At 48.0% G+C, this 16,911-nt stretch overlaps 2 protein-coding genes across 2 annotated transcripts in view; both read left to right on the forward strand.

Moving 5' to 3' along the window:
* The window catches only part of LOC125945437 (lysosomal alpha-mannosidase-like), a 252,278-nt gene extending 235,380 nt beyond the window's left edge, over positions 1–16,898 (forward strand). Inside the window, exons 2-6 of the mRNA XM_049667185.1 lie at positions 2,510–2,680; positions 11,854–12,205; positions 12,605–12,696; positions 16,224–16,304; positions 16,887–16,898. Of these exons, the coding sequence (XP_049523142.1) occupies positions 2,510–2,680; positions 11,854–12,205; positions 12,605–12,696; positions 16,224–16,304; positions 16,887–16,898 (708 nt within the window). The remainder of the gene's footprint in view (positions 1–2,509; positions 2,681–11,853; positions 12,206–12,604; positions 12,697–16,223; positions 16,305–16,886) is intronic.
* Positions 4,865–5,617, forward strand: LOC119452933 (nucleoside diphosphate kinase-like). The gene has a single exon (XM_037714893.2). It carries the CDS (start codon positions 4,891–4,893, stop codon positions 5,497–5,499), a length of 609 nt encoding a protein of 202 aa, XP_037570821.1. The 5' UTR covers positions 4,865–4,890; the 3' UTR covers positions 5,500–5,617.
* Positions 16,899–16,911: the final 13 nt, after the last annotated feature.

The following is a 16,911-nucleotide window of genomic DNA, read 5'->3' on the forward strand; positions in this document are numbered from 1 at the left end:
TCCATTCTTCAACGCTGATGTTAAATGGCCAGGCCGATGCAGTTCGTTATCGATAAGATACTGTTTTATGCGGTTAACTCTCCTCACAACTTATGCCTTGCGTGGGGCTGTCCAGCCATTGGAATTACCAGCTAATTGCTTCCCTGGAAGCTGGAATAATCAGAAAAGTGGCCGGGTTGGCTAAAAAGGGGAAGCTGGAACCAGAAAAAGGAGAGAGATAAAGTTGCTTTAACACATGCATGTAGAAGAAAAATACCAACTTCCTCAACTGTCATTCGACCTGAGGAAATGTCACGTAGTCAGAGGCAATTACATAAACCCACTGACCTAAAAAAAAAAAAAATGCTGGTAGGTGACTGAACCTCTAGCTCAAGTCAATGAAAGACAATGTATTCCTGAGATGGATGGGTGGATGGAAAAACTTTATTGATTATTCAAGGGAGAGGAAAAGGGGTACGAGAATGGGCTGTATGAACCGTATAATTCTACCTGCCAAACGATAAACATTAAAATTCGTAAAATTCGCAGACGCGACACTGAGGGAAGGGAAATGTCGGGGGAGGTGGGGGGGGGGGGGGGGGGGGGCAGGAAAAATGGCGGTAGTTGCCGGGAGTTTTTCGTTCTTTTCTTTAGGCGCTTGTTCTGAGCATACATCTTTTGAAGGATACGTACGCACTTCATTCACAATCTTCGTCCTTTAGGCACAGCACACATTTAAGCGTCATAAACTTGCAACAGCAGAGAACGACAAGCGCAACATTGTATTTAGGTCAGAGTGACTCAGCGAATCGGCCTTTTCCGATCTCGCCTGCTTCAGGAAAATGCACGAAGCAACTACTCCTCTGGCGTCATTTCGCCATCAGAAAACGTCCAACGGAAAGTTCAGAGACTGACAGGTGAATCTTCTTCACAAACAGAATTTATTTTTTCGTAGAACATGACGCAACATTCGTAAAATTCGTAAAAGGAACCCAAATTCGTAAACGTTTCGAATAATTCGGGAGGATTCGCAGCTATGCGGTGTATTTTATTGTGAGGGGCACCGGAGCGAACAGGTTTGGTCGACTTGAACCAGAGGTTGAACCACCCTCCAACGTTTTGTCGTAAGTTATCATCGACATCATCATCATCATCATCATCATCACTATCATCGTCCCAATCGTCATCATATTATTGATCATCATTATCACTATCTTCATAGTCATCATTAGCGTACCTCTTGGAATAAATTATTTGCTTTATGATGATGATAATCATCATTAGTTTTGTAACATTTTCGGGCTGCACTATCTTCGGTAACGGCCCGTAAAATAGGCTAGAAACAGGTTCGAAACAGATACATCCGATATGGAAAGGGGGCGGTAACTTACCAAGGAAGACATTGTCTTCAAAAACGCAATAGCGCCTTTCAAACATTGTGTGCCAATGGCCAGCTATGTTGGTGTGCTAGAATGTTTAAGTATAAAGGGGAGTCTTTACACAAAGCTTCTGGGGTTTTACGTGCCAAAACCAGTTCTGATTATGAGGCACGCCGTAGTGGAGGGCTCCGAATTAATTTTGACCACCTGGGGTTCTTTAACGTGCACTACAACGCAAGCACGCGGGCGTTTTTACATTTCGCCTCAATCGAAATGCGGCCGCCGCGGCCGGGATTCGATCCCGCGATCTCGTGCTCAGCAGCGCAACGCCTTAGGTGACTGAGCCACCCCGGCGGGTGCCATTTTACGAGTGTGAATCCTAACGAATCCTTGAACCGTAGAAGGAGATCAAGCTGGGCGAGTTGGTACGATTGCATCATGGAAACCAGCGCATGGACACACGGACAGAGAGGAGTGTCGTCCATTTTTAAGGCGACAGGCTTATATGTGTGATCGTTCTCTCGACCTTCAAAGTCCTTGAGCGAAAATGCGGCGACTGCTGGAAAGGTACAAAAAGTGACGTGGTCACAGAGACGCGCTTGTGCCACTGCTCGCGCGTTCGTCGTCTTCTACAGTTGGCTCCGATGCTGGTCATCAAGCCAAAAAAAAAGGCAAATTTAATTAAGATAGAGCTAATTCAAGCACTCGAACCCACGACCTTTGGTGTTAAGGCGAACTTAATTAAGGCATAGTTAATTAATATAGAGTTAATTACGGCACTCGACCCCACGACCTTTGGTGGAAGTCAAACCCACGGCCTTTGGTGTTAATTATGGCGATGTTAATTAATGTAGTGTCAATTAAGGCACTCGAATCAACGACCTCTGGTGGAAAAAAAACAAGTAATAACAAGTAACAACGCATTCGAATGAGAATGTCAAGTAATTTAATTAATGTCTCGTGAGAGCGCAGCCTTTCGCCTTCATCCTCTTTGGCGTATGCTAAAGTGGCTGTCAGCGTTCTTTTTTTTTTCTGTTCGTGTGTATGTGGGCTGGTTTTGCATGATGCATATCTGAAACCCGTTGATAATGCGACTTGCTGAGTAGGCTTTCCCCGACAAGTCACGTGGCCGTTCACACGTGTTCTCGCAGACGTGTCCCGAGGCCAAGCCTGGCGTGCTGAACTTCCACGTGGTCCCTTACTGGCGGCTGGAGGCGTCGGACACGTTCGAGAACCTGTACGAGAACTGGGCCAAGCCCACCCTGTCCGCCGTCGTGGACGAGCTCTCTCCAAACTCACCGCGGCGCTTCTCTTTCGACCAGGTGAGGACTGGGGAAGTGCATACACACACGCACATGCGCAAACGCACGCCCACGATCACCCACGATCGCACTCACACACGCACCCCAACAAGCCAACAAACACATGCTCCCTCAAAAAAGTAATGTGGAAAGCCCGTGCTTATAACCGCGATCTGTTAGATCTCGACCGCGCGCGGTAAAGCCCCTGCTCGCCTTTCAAACGCAGTGGCTGATATATATACAAGAACTCAGCTCCAAATTTCAACCATCATTACAACAGTCATAGAGTTTCGTACAGTGATTAGTGGAGGTAACTCTGACACTAGTGTCTATGGGAGCTGCTGGGGGGGGGGGGGGGGAGGGGGGGCGGACCAGCCAGTATGGGAATGGTTAGTACAATGGTTAACTCCTCACCTATTCTAGCAGGGATTTACCATCTCCTAACCGCTCCTCCTAGCTTACGTTCTCCGCGGCCTCGGGATCATCTGGACTTGGTTGCGCTCTGCACTACATGTGCTCGCCACTTACGACTTCTGCAACTAAGACACCTCCCATCCACCCTAACACGTGGAATCCCAGGTGTTCAGTTATGTTCCCCATGATTACCTGGGCAAACAAGGGGAATGCGGGAGATGGCGATTCAAGGCGATGAGTAACACGAGAACAGGGTGAGAGCAGGAGCCAACGTTTCGACTAGTGGACTTGTCTTCTTCAAGGCCTTGAAGAAGACAGTCCACTTGTCGAAACGTTGGCTCCTGCTCTCACCTTGTTCTCGTGGTACTCATCGCCATGATTTACCTGTGTCGCGTGCGTGTATTCGGCCACAAGAACGTCTGAATCCACAAGCAAGAAGACAAGCCAAATCCACGTACTAACAAGGCGCTCTACCAACCATCATTCACATGGCAGCTGAACGATCACAGCTCCAGCGTTTCCTCCAATAATTATTGTAGGAAACTGTATGATAAAATAGGTGCAGTAGAACTTTACTATATATGGAAAGACTCTGGTCACTAGCCTCCTGAGTCGCGCGCGCATGTAGGCTCTCCAACAACCAAAGCACGTGGCACTAAGTAGGGTGTAGAAAGCAAAAACACCCAAAAAATTGCCAAAAAAAAACCGAAGAAGCGCCATGAAGTGGCTCAGAAATTTGCATCACACCAATATATATATATATATATATATATATATATATATATATATATATATATATATATATATATATGCGTAACCCACTTCGTGCGTCCCCACTTTCTCTGCACAAGTCTGCAGCCATATGAAAAACGGTGCTCATGAAAGAACATGCAACAACTCGATTACGGGCAAGTGATCTCCACCTCGGCGGTGGAGGACGCAGTTGATGAGCGACCCACTTTGTGGCACACCAAGCATCGGGTAGCAGCATGCGAGAGCGCGTAGCATTTCATACAATCCGCTGTTCCTTTATAGCTGAGAGCTCACCTGCCTAGCCAACACCACCTAGATAGCAGAAGGCCTGTTCACTCTGATCCATGACGTCAGGCTCCTGGTCCGGAATTCCCATTGCCAAGGCTGGCGTGACGAAAGTGATGATGTCAAAATCACTGTTGCTTACTCGGAAGCGTCCCCATTAGATTCTATGGTAGCCGGGTCAGGTATCATGACGTCATGGATCGGAGTGAACAGGCCTTGTGCTATCTAGGTGGTGCTGGCCTAGCTCGAGTGATTTGTTGTTAAAAGCTTGACCAAGCGAAAGTCCACAATGCTGTCATATCCTCGATGATTGGCTGGTTTTGAGGGTGTTTTCTTTGTCTCTTTTTAATTGGACGTGGCATCAGAGGTTTGGATGCGCTTGGAGCGCATTGGTCGCCGTAGGAGCCACTAAGTTCCCAGGAGCCAGTAAAGGAGCCAGTAGTGATATAAACACCCCCTGTGAACAAACGCATGTTAGCATCTATACGCCTTGTGCTAACAATCTTCAAGCGTTCATTAGTTTATATACTGATTCATAGATGACGCTTCACCAGGATTTCAAACGCTGGGTCTGGGAGGGCTATCGCCCGCTCATTTCGCGTCTCTCAAAAGTGACGGTATGCCACCGACGCTATTTTCGGCACAGCGAGCGCCGCTTGCTTCTCTCCTTCTCTCTCGCCACCCTCCTCCAGCTGCGACGAAAACTTCTTTGTCTTTCGAAAAAAACAAAAAAAAAACAGAGGGCTTCACGTGCCAGTTTATCACGAGCAGTTGCCGCCATGTCACGCGCATTGCCAGTAGACCAAGCCTACGACCAGGCAGCGTTTCCCACGACATCCAGCGAAGAACTGCGGTCGGCCTCGGAGCATCCCACCAACCGACCCTGCGTTCTGTTACCGCAATCTGTCCGCGTTAAATTGGAGCCCGCCATGGCGCCCAGGGAACGCACCTTCATCATGGTCAAGCCGGACGGCGTCCAGCGAGGCCTCGTCGGCGAGATCATCGCGCGCTTCGAGAACCGCGGCTACAAGCTGGTCGCGCTCAAGTTCATGATGGCCGGCGATGCGTTGCTCAAGGAACACTACGACGATCTCGCCGGTAAGCCTTTCTTCAACGGCCTGATCAAGTTCATGCAGACCGGTCCATGTGTGCCCATGGTGTGGGAAGGCGCGAACGCCATCCTCACCGGTCGGGACATGATCGGCGCCACCAACCCGCTCCAGGCCAAGCTGGGCACGGTGCGCGGCGACTACTGCATCCAGGTGGGACGCAACTTGATCCACGGAAGCGACAGCGTCGAGAGCGCCAAGAAGGAGATCGCGCTGTGGTTCAAGGAGAGCGAGCTGGTCGACTGGAAGCCCCAGATGGAGTCGTTGTTGTACGAGTGACCATGAAGATGAACTGGCCGGTGTTGTTTGCCCCCTTGGCGAGATACTGTGCTGTTTTATCTGGCCGCAGCGAGAGTACGTTGCTCTGCAGAATAAAGGTTGTTTGGCTTCACAGTGGAGCTGTTTCTTGTTATTCGTGTGCTCTACGCCTCGGCAGCGTTGAGTCGTTGCATAAGCGTGGACACTTTGTGTAGTAGTATGACATAACCTTCAAGAGCAGAAGCTTTAGCGCCAAGCGTACAGTAGGATAGACGCACGGTACCGTGACCGTGGTTCAGGAAATAGCTCAGGGACCTGGCGTAGTAATAGGTGTCCACATTTTATGGCAATAGCAATTGTACGGCCTTTTGAGGCGCATTCACGTCGCTGCCAAGCCGTTGTCGTGCTTTTCCGCTGACAGCGCATGCACGCCTGGCGAACGGAGGGATAGGCGTCTCCAGAGACGCAGAGTGTGTTTGGATGCGAAAACGATGAAGCAAAGTGAAGGCTTTGTCAACGCTACGCTCAATCGCCTCGGTAGTGGAGCAAGGCCAGCGTCCAGCCTTTCACTCCGCCATGGGCGTCGCGCGCGCACACACTATAAACACACTATAACGTTCCTACTGAGCTGCTGTGTGTATGCAGCAAACGTCCAGGTAACATTATCTAATACCGGTGTCACATGTACACTTCTGATCGCGATCGGGGCGGATCCGGATCTGATTTCTTGATCGGGATCAACAACGGTCGCTGCTACACGGTCCAGCGATCTGAATCGAGTTATTATCGTCTGCTGATCGTCGGCAACTCTCAGAATTGCATAATGCCTTGGCTAGAAATTCAGATTTGCAAAATATGGTTATATTTGGACAATATTTCAATTTTACAGCTGGCTATTGCTGATAAAAAGGTTCTTACGCGTTTTTTTATTGAGATGCCTTCAGTTTTGTTTTTAGCGTTTTCAGAATACTGCGCTAGAGGGCGCATACCTGAGCCTGCGGTTGCGATCAAGGGACCTGACCATGATTCTCGGATCGCTATCGACTGTTTTCGGATCCCACAAGACCGAGATAGCAAATAATCAAATCAAATCAGTTTATTTTCATCTCAAGCATGAGGGCAGGCTCGGGATAAAAGTGACATTAGTCACTTGAGGGGAAACCAAGCCTCCCTGATACATGGAAAGCATTGAGGACAGACGAACAAAATTCATTCATAGCAAGAAAGGGTTAATATATTACAACTTGTAATACACATAGATTTATCACCAACTGAATATATAGATACACATATTCCTTTATGGTTAAATTACACAGTACAATACATGAAGACAAATTATAATATACACTGAAAGTTTAGTTAGTGATAAGTAATATTGCGTTGATTTCATGATAAAAGTGGAGAGCTTGGAATACATATTTAGCCCCACTTTTAAAACAAGCACCATATACGCTGCTTGCGCCGTTTGGACATAGCTTAATCAACTCCAAAAGCACTTTTGCATGTTCTCTGAAGCTGTGATCAAAGCTTCGTATCGTCCACCTAGTCACCGTCTACGGTATTACCGAAAACAGAGGTTTTCAAAGCCGCGCCGGCGTCATACACTTCCATTGTAAACAAGGAGGCAACGGAGGCAGTTGAGGCAAGTAATGGACGCGTCACCACGTGATCAAACATGGCAGCGCCCACAGGATCGCCGCGAAAAGGGTCAATTTACCCTTTTCGCGGATCAGTTTGCTCTAGAGGAACGAGATGGCGCTTCCGGCCGCGTGTCATACGTTGCCTCAGCGAACGCGCACGAATACGAAACCATTACTGCTACCCTGCTACTGTGTGATCAGCTGTTGAAAACGCAACTGGGTGTGCGCTAATGCACTGTGCCCAATTCATACTGCAAAATGTATAACGATAAAGGGAAGACGTGTGCGGTAGTTCGCTGCAAAAATAGTGATTCACATATTAATGAATGTAATCAACCTGTGTCGCTGCTGCTACACCAGGACTGCCTGTGTTGCCGCCCTTTGCGATGCCTTTATCCTTTCCTCAAGGATAAAAAAATATAATTCATCCGCCTGCGATGTATAGCTAACCTCCAAAGAAAGGACTTCAACTCCGGAACGTCGGCACTAGGGAGTGAGTACCGATCATTACAAAATGAAGTAGTGCCACTTACGGGCATAGTAAGTTTCCCGCACGTTATTTACACACATCCACCCTTACTCGCACGAAAACTTACGCCCACTCTATCGCCAACGTGCGAGTGAATAGGCGCACACTTGAATCAATGTGCCGGAGCATGAATGACGGCGACTACACCGACAAGACAATTCCAAAACGAATGTTGGAAGCTGAATGTTTCGTCATTGTCCACAGAGAAAGCGAGAGACTAGCGATAATACGTCTTTGCTACGAGCTACCGCAAAGTACAGAACATATAAATTCCAAGCTTTGTGCGCAGCAAGAACAAATTTATCGCAGCAGAGCACACCCGCGAGTGATTACGCTGAAAATGAACAATCAGTTAGTGGCCGCACCGAGGAACTTTACTGAGTCAGAAATATGTCAAGCCGTTGGTTCAAAATGTTTGCCAAATAAAGAACGCAGAGCACACTGATCCCGATTTAATTCATAAGCGGAAAGTTTGGACAGCTTGGAATACATTTATAGCCCTGCTTTTAGTACAAGCACCGTATACGCTGCTCACGCCGTTTGGAGAAGGCGTAATGAGCTCTGAAAGCACTTACATGCCATCAAAAGCTGTGGCCAAAGCTTCGTGTCGTGCACGCAGTCACCGTCTACGATACGCGTCGAAACAGAGGTTTGCTGCGCCGCGCCGGCGTCACGCGCTTGCATTGTAAACGCGGAGGCAATGGAGGCGGCTGAGGCAAGCAATGGACGCGTCATCACGTGATCAAACATGGCAGCGCCCACGGGAGCGCCGCGAAGAGGGTCAATATATTGTGGTTGTGAACAGGAAGAGGCGCTCGGGAGAGCGAAACAGAAAATGAGAGTGAGAGAGAGAAAAAAAAGTTGTCGCAGTTTCACCCGAAAGGCGAAGCATCAATTGCGATAGCAAATTTGTAGAGAGCTATACGGAGTAAGGATAGTAGTTTTATCAGCTGTACAAACTTGGACATGCAGCAGCACCGGCAACACGCAGAACTGTTGTCGACGCCGTCGGCGTTTTGCCTGCGTTCGCACAAAACGCGCGCGGCGTTGGTGACTGTTGCCGGAGCCTCTGGGGGCGGCTCGGAGGTTTTCGACGAGATCAGAACGGGACACTTGTCGAGCAGCGTCGGAAGTCTTTACCACCTTCTCGCCTCACAACGTTTTATATAAATAGGCATTTTGTGCCACAGCTAAACGTCGCCTCCCTTTCCTCCTCCCCCCCTCCCCCACGGCGTCTCGCGCGTCGGAAGAAGGTGCGTTTGCTCTACATATATGGTGATTGTAAAGGAGGAAAGAGACGCCTACTTCTGCAGCCCTTAAAGGAGCACGGCGCAGAACGCGCGTTTGTTCTCCGCCGTGCGTTCATTCCCCGTAAAAGCGCGCGCCTCTCGCGCTCTTTCACTCGCACATACAGCGTTCGGCGCGAAGATAGCGCCAACCTTTCCCTTTCCCTCAAGAACCACTTATCATCATCATCGGCGCCGATTTCATCTCCATTGACGTCATACGGAACCTCACGGCGACGGCGACGGCGACGGCTACGGCGACGGCGACGGCGACGGCGACGCCGACGGCAGAAATCTGCTTTTGAGTGTCCATATAATTGCTATCGCAATAAAAGAAATTGTAGCAGCACCAACAAGGCAACGCGCAGAGCTGCTGCCGACGCTGCCCGCGTTTCCCGTGTCTCCGCGTTCGCACCCAACGCTCGCGGTGTCCGTGACTGCAGCAGGCACCTCTGGCGTCAGCTCGGCAGGTTTCAACCAGCCACGCCCCGGCAAGAGTGGAGGCGCGGCTTAGCCGTGACGTCACCGGAGGAGATAAAGCTCGGAGCCGCCGCGAAGGCGGCACAACTCTCGTTGACTCTGTGGCGAGTACATGTACCCTTGACATGGGACGACCAAAGAAAATCCGGACACCCGAAGAAGAAGCCGCTCATCTTGAAGCGCGTCGCGCGGCCAAGCGAGAATGTGCGCGTCGGCGGCGAGCCGATTCGGAATACTGTGCCTAGCAGCACTTAGCATTTCCTAGCAAAACTTAGCCAAGTCTAGTAAAACCTGGAACAAAAGCTAGGTCGATCACCAGCTCCGCTGTTTACTCCAGCCTTGCACCATTAGTGCAAGCTGCCCACTTTTTTTTATGACAATTATTGCAATCTTACTACTGGGTGATATTTGCAACCACCTTGACTCAACCCCACATACAGAAATGCATCTTAAGTGCAAGCCCACGCTTGACTTCATTTAAATGACGCCTGTCGTGAACACACAAAGGGAAATGCAACGTGCGTCTTGGGTACGTTCAAGCCATGCGTATATCAATCAATTCAAGCATGGGCTTCAAGTTAAGATGCATTTCTCAATACTGCCGTTTGATAAATATTGAGACACTCATCACAGATCGATTGCTTTATCATTTCATATGCCTACATATTATACCCAACGGCCTGCGATCCATGAAAAAAGCTTTGTTCCGGCTCATTCTTTACTTGTAGGCGTGGTCGATTTGTCTAAATGCTTATGAAGTTATGAGCGGTTATAGAATTATTTGCAGCTTCCTGCAAAAGTTAAGATAAAATATAATTGCATTTGGTCAAAACCAATCTTCCCAAACTTCGCAAAGAAAACTTTTTACGAAATTTCTGCCGATACTATCGGCTATACTTGTAGTACCACGAGGTCCCATATAAGGCCTGGTACGTAAGGTGTCTTTGAAGCAAATTGGAAGGGCTGTCTAATGCAAGCTATCTTACAGACATGCAATATTTATAGCGAACTCGCTCGAACTCCTGAATTCACGTATTTGTATGCAATGAGCATCATGTGCGTACCATGTGCCAATGCATTTATGTAGAACTGTATTCGTGTGCTCTGTTGGCGTTATGGATATTTTTGTGAACACGAACCGGTGTTTAGAGTGCATGATCGCTAGCAGTTTGTCGTCATTGCGACTTGCAATGTTCGTATGGACATTTGTGCATGCATATATATATATATATATATATATATATATAATTTGTGAGATCAAATAGTTTCCTGTACAAAATATACTAAGGGTAAATTGACGCCGCCAAGTTGCATCAGCGCAACTTTGGAGGCCACGGTTGGGCATACTCCCCAACTCGGCAGTACGAGTCGACGATGAAATTGGACCTCGATTGGTGATACTTTCGCCTCCTACAGCTTAGAACGGTGACTTGTCACTCTGAATAGTCGCTTATCCTGGGTTTTTTCTTGCGGCGAGCTCTTACATGGGTGAGAATTTTTATGCCTACCGAACGAGGAAATCCATCCGTCCGTCCGTTCGCCTGTCTCTGTCCTTCCATCCGTTCGTCCATCACGTAAGAATGACAATGACACCGGCTGCGTGGATGTGAGCAAGTGGTACAGTGCTTACGCATATTTAGACAACTCCCAGAGGAGCTTCTGCGTGAATTATCTTTTTCTGTCTTAACTGCGAAGCTCTCTTTCTCAGGAGACCGCATGGGTTACCTTCGTAGCTTCGTGGTGCTCTCGCATGGATCACAAGCTTTCCGATTTTATAATTTCCTCCACCTTCAGGATTTCTCCAAAACTGATTAGCTGTAGTCGGTGGTGGTCACCACTGATTATGCTGGAACGTACGACGGGTCATGCATAAGTAAGCGAGCTACTTGACCCGTAGATCAAATTTTCGACAATCGATGGCTATGCTGCCCGCTATCGTTGTGCTCTACGTGCTGCTTGCTTTGCTGGGCACATGCTCGCCCAATAAAGAGTTAATCTCTTGTTCATTTCTGTGTAATCATAAATGACCAGATGTTTCATTAATTACTTCTGAAATGTTGACTTCTATTTTTCCCTAATCGTAAACCTTACGTGATATGATATCTCGTTTACTTACTTCTGTTATGTTGATTTGTATATTCCTACTGTTTTTACTTTAATTCCTAATTCTGTGTTCTAAATTTTTATACATGTGCTTACAGAAGGCCCCCCTGACATCTTTTTTTTTTTTACTTTGTGACCTCCTTCTGTATTATATTTGCATTCTAAATGTAATAATGTATTAGGGGTTGTATTGAACAACATTTCGACGGGGTGCACACAGACGAAAAACACATACAGGAGAGCCCTCTTTAGTGTGTGCCGTCGAAATGTTGCGCATTTGGCAGTGTCATATTCTTCGCCGTCGGGGACGACGCGACGACACTACTGTACGTCGCAGGTGGCGTTCGTGGCCCGATGGTGGGACGAGCAGAACGTCAGCTCCAGAACTCGGATGCGCCGCCTGGTGGACTCTGGCCGCCTGGAACCCCTGGGCGGCGGCTGGGTGCAACCGGACGAAGCGAGCTGCCACTATTCGGCGCTGGTCGACCAGCTCACGCTGGGCATGCGCTGGCTGCAGGAGAACCTGGGCGACTGCGGCCGCCCACGCGCCGCCTGGCAAGTGGACACGTGGGGACACTCGGTCGAGCTCGCGTCGCTGCTGTCGCAGGCCGGGCTGCACGGCCTGTTCCTGAGTCGCCTTCCGCAAAACCAGGCGTCTCACTTCGTCTGGAAGGCCGACGCCAGTCTGGGTGCGTTGGGCACCGAATTCGGTGCACACTATTCTGGATGCCGTACGAATGCCGCCATATTGTCAAGTTCTGTAACGGCGGCATTTTTCAGCGATAATCACAGAGGCTGGTAGCAGCGCCCCCTGTGGTTAAATTGGAGCTGACAAGACGGCGAACCGTACAATATGATCTAAATTCCGCCTTATTGTCAAATTCTGTAACCTGTTTCTTCGAATTCTTCATCCCATTTCCCTTGTGCAGGATAGCGAACTGCTGCTTAACATCCCTCCCTTTCTTGTTTCTCTTTCTCTCTCTTTACACAGCGCTATTTCTTGACGTAGGCGAGTGTACATGAACCCTATGGAAAGTTGGACTGCGGGAGAGGAAACCTTTTTTTTTTTTTTTTTTGCCACACTGCAGGAGAGGCCGGTGAAATCTTCACGGCGGCAGCGCGTCTTGGCTGGCCCGAGGGCTACTGCTTCGACGCTGATTGCCCGAAGGACAAGCTCACGGTACGAAACCACCTTCGGCCCACACTCGCCGGAGTCATTGAAAAGGACGCTGCTTTTTTGTCCTATGTGTAGTACGTTTTAGGGGCATTGTGGTCACGCGAGCTCTGCGCGCTTTGCAAGTGTCGCGCCCAGTGGTGCCACCCTAACGCGCGCTGTAGTTGAACGGCAGTGAATGTGCGTTTCTTGCAGTTTTAAAACAGCTACGACTGTTCTTGCAGTTTTGATGATAATGATGCTTTAATGGCAGCCCCTTTGAAATGGAGCGGTGACCACCTAGCCTGGTTGATTTAATTATGTAGGCTATACATGTTTTTTATCTAGCATTTTCGTATACATTTCATTAATCTTTCCTTTTTTTAAGCAGCCACAAAATGCCCCCTATTGCCAGTTTACAGCCACGCTGTGCTTGAGCAATTCCAAATTACAACACGGTGGCGCCCAATCTGAGATGGAGGAAATAAATAGCGAAGCGGAGATGCTACCGGTCCCTGTGCAGAGGGGAGGAAGAGGGGGCGGGGGAGGGGTTTTTCACATTTCTATTCGAAGAACTATATCAGCGCTACGCGTGTGAATAAAAGCGCCCAGGTTAACTTGTGTGCAGATTATGCTACGAAAGTTAGCTGATATAAATGAAAGCGTTGGGCATTGCGTCAACTATTTTCGCATGGCTGTTACGTCAAGGCCGATCGTTTTGCAGTTTGCTTAAGTACATTTTACCGCTGTTTGGGTCATAACGGTACTGCCTCTTTCCCAGCAGAAGTTTGTCAAAAGTAAGCTTCAGTTTTTCTCCAGCACGGTGGTCTTCCCTTGCAAAGTCTCTTTATTGCTTTCGTGCGAACTGGATGCGAGGAGAATCTTCCTCGATCCATACCCTGAGTTATTTAAGCTTTTTAAATTTGAACACATTTTTGAGTAGGCGGATTTTACTTTTGTAGTTAACGAATTTGACTATTGATTGGTGGTGATAACCTGGTGTCTGTGAGTCGAGGCAGTGTTCACGCTAAATGTACAATATTTCTAACCCTAAGTGCTTTTTGCAAAAGTCGAAAATTACGGACTCTGAAACTTCGCCATATTATTTTTCTCGCTGCCCTTTCAAAATGAAAAATTTCCCCTCTAATACGGTTGTTCTTGTCACCCACAAGTTTCATGATGTCACTTTCGACAATAGGGGCGGAGGACAAGGCCTTTATATGAGCCTCAATGCCATCTGCCGAACTCCTGATTTCTGACACATGCACGCTTTGCTTTTCAATAGCTTATAATGCTGTTACTATCCTTGCTAGAGTTTTTAAGCGAAGCTTTATAGGCTCACAATTGTCGGTGGTAGTGGTGGTGGTGGTGGTGTCACGCTGAAAAGTGGGCCGGTCCTGGGGATAGTGCAGAAAGGGTCCAAGCTCAATGGCACATACCAGGGACAAAAAGAGAGAGAGAGAGAGAAAGGCAGAAAGAGAGAAAGAAACAGAAATAAAGAGAGAGAGAGAAAGAGAAATAGAGAGAGCGAGGGGGGAAGAAAGATAAATAGAGAGAGAGAAAGACAGAGAGAGGAAGAGAAAGAGACAGAAACAAAGAAAATCACCACGAAGGTCAGATAAACACACGACAAGCTTCGCTTACCCCCATTTTCTCGACAGGGGAAGGGCTGGTGATCTTTTTTTCCACGTCTGTTATACCAGCAGTTACGTTTTTGAATTTGCCAAGAAGGTCCGTTTGAAATTTATGGCGCGAGGATCTGTTCAAACATGTCCGGGCCAGGGTTCGCTTCCACGTCCCCACAGCCAGTAGTATATGAGCTAAACAAAACTGCGTGGTAACCAGTGGGCCACTTGGACGCCACTTGGCCGAAAGCAGGGTGGCTGCAACAAACAGGTTCCTTTCTTTGTTTCCATTACGTATCTTTTTCCCTTAAGGCAAAAGCAACCTATCCGCGCCCGGTAAGATGAAATTTCAATCCACGCTTGGTCACCATGTACAGCACTATCAGCGAAAAAATGCGTTCAAGTGGGATTTGCGCCAAGAACATCAAAGTGAAGCTGACGCAGCAGTAATGCACTCCCCTACCGAAGACCAGAACAACACCTAATGCCGTGCACCGATGCCGCAAATCCCAAGAAAGAATGGTGCGCAAAGTCCTTTTACAGTAGACGTCCGCCGCTCTGTGTCGCTTCTGCGCCACGTGAAACAGTGTACCGATGACATGCACGCCCGTGCAGGTGCGCTGTGCTGTTGCATCATCAGATGCACTGGTCTTCCCTCACGTTGGCGTTGATGTCGGGGTGAAGGTGGCCCTCGATTGTCTCCAGTAGTGAAAAAATGCAGAGCGAAGCGACTAAGTGCCTGCGAAGGATGAGAATAACACTTAATGCCTTGCGCCGATGCCGCAAAGCGCATACGCGTTGACACCGCTTATGTGGTGTTAGAATGAATGGGGCTGCTCTGTTCTGCACTAATTCGAGCAAGATTGTGAGATATGGCTGCTGCATCGGCACCGGTGGGCATTTGTATGTGCGAACAAATGCCAGCCAATTCTAATGCTAATATTTCTGATGTTCTAGCGTTAAAGGTTTTTGTGAATACGGGCCCACATTCCTACGGGAAATCAGGTACACGGGACGTCTGTGATACTGAGAACGAAGTCTCTAGGACAAGGTATGTAAACGAACGTCCATGATTACTTATATAACCGTATAGTAACGGTGGCTCATGTCGACACTAGTGCTATATTTCTCTGCCTTTCCTCAAATAAACCTATCTCTCTCTTTCCCCGGCGACGACGACTTGCTTGGAAGGCGTGAAAAACATTGTGTAGTGAAGAAGAGGGACGATGCAGTGGGGCATCCTTACCAGCGCTGTCTAGTGGGTCAGTCTCGCCACTCGCGCTCACGGTTCCCGGAACTGATCGAACGGTCAGCCCTAACGCTTACGTGCAGTAAACGCCTTTACAATTGCAATAAACGAGGACTGAATTGAGTTTACCATATGCAGCACTAAAGCATGTCACTCTATTGTGAATATAACTTTTTCCAAGCTCTCGATCATGTGGTTGATGTTGCATTTTATGCATGCTACAGTTTAACAAGTTTGCTTTGTTCGCCTAGGTCTCCAGTGATTTCCTGCTAGTAAATGAATGCCGAACCTACCCCTGCGGTGGCACACACTTGAACAACGATTCTATTTTGATATCATAGGATTCATCAAGCGTAGTTTCTGCATTCGCTAATTTCGATGCAAACACCAAACGTTTATGAAATTTTGTTGCAAGATTTGAGTGGGCCGTCCAGCGGGCCAGGGCTATTGCCGAGGATCTCGAGAGATTTTTCTCCGGCGATGGACCCCTGGCAGCCTAGCCCCGGGCACCAACAGCCATATCCGTTGGACATATAAAGTTTATTCCTATCCTATCCTCTCTTTCATATTAACTTCCCTCAAGTTTTTTTTCCTTGAAGAATTATTGATGTAAGCGCACGAACTCTGCCGAAAATGTGAGCGGAAATTTTAGAATTCTTGCACTTTTTCCATCTGCCCAGGTGGCGAATGCCGTCGGAAGAGCGGAACATTTTATCAAGGTTGTGGCGTCAAAGGCAAGAAGCGATTCTTTTTCTATTTCAGTAATATCTACAAACGTCGTTGCTATATTCAAATCGTTTTTAAAACGAATGTTCCCTTACGAACCCTCCCGGAGTTGGCTGGTCATACGTTACAGCTGCTGCTGCTTCGTCCGCTAGCACGTCGTCATCCCAGTTGCGGATGGCGTCTTTATTTATACCTTTACTTATTCTACTTGTCAAAAGAGATTGTTCTCGCGCACCTTTGAATGTTTACTCCAGCCGATCCCGCACGAATCATAATAGCATAATTACTACGCATAATAGCTACGCCGACTATCACGTCACTATTTAGGATTATGACGTCAGTGTTTCCGCAGTGCTTCGCATTTACTTCGTAAGCAAAACACACTTTTTCGTTACAACATCGCTGGCACATTGAACACGAAGGAAGCAATGAGGCGATATACTCTTTATAGTGACTAGTCAATTTCATTAGTCATTCATGTGGATGCAGCGAGAGCCATCACTGTTACTGGTTGCTTGATACGCTTACGCTCCACGACATTCACATGTATACTGTGAACATATGACTTGGGCTTACGTGTTTAATGACGTTTCACTTTTCCCTGCCGTTACTCACAGCAAAAGCAATGAAGTGCCGTACGAA

The sequence above is a fragment of the Dermacentor silvarum genome, chromosome 5, assembly GCF_013339745.2.
Source record: "Dermacentor silvarum isolate Dsil-2018 chromosome 5, BIME_Dsil_1.4, whole genome shotgun sequence".
Lineage (NCBI taxonomy): Eukaryota > Metazoa > Arthropoda > Arachnida > Ixodida > Ixodidae > Dermacentor > Dermacentor silvarum.

Coding starts and splice junctions, on each gene's coding strand:
- LOC119452933 (XM_037714893.2), top strand. CDS start 4,891: ATGTCACGCGCATTGCCAGTAGACCAAGCCTACGACCAGGCAGCGTTT.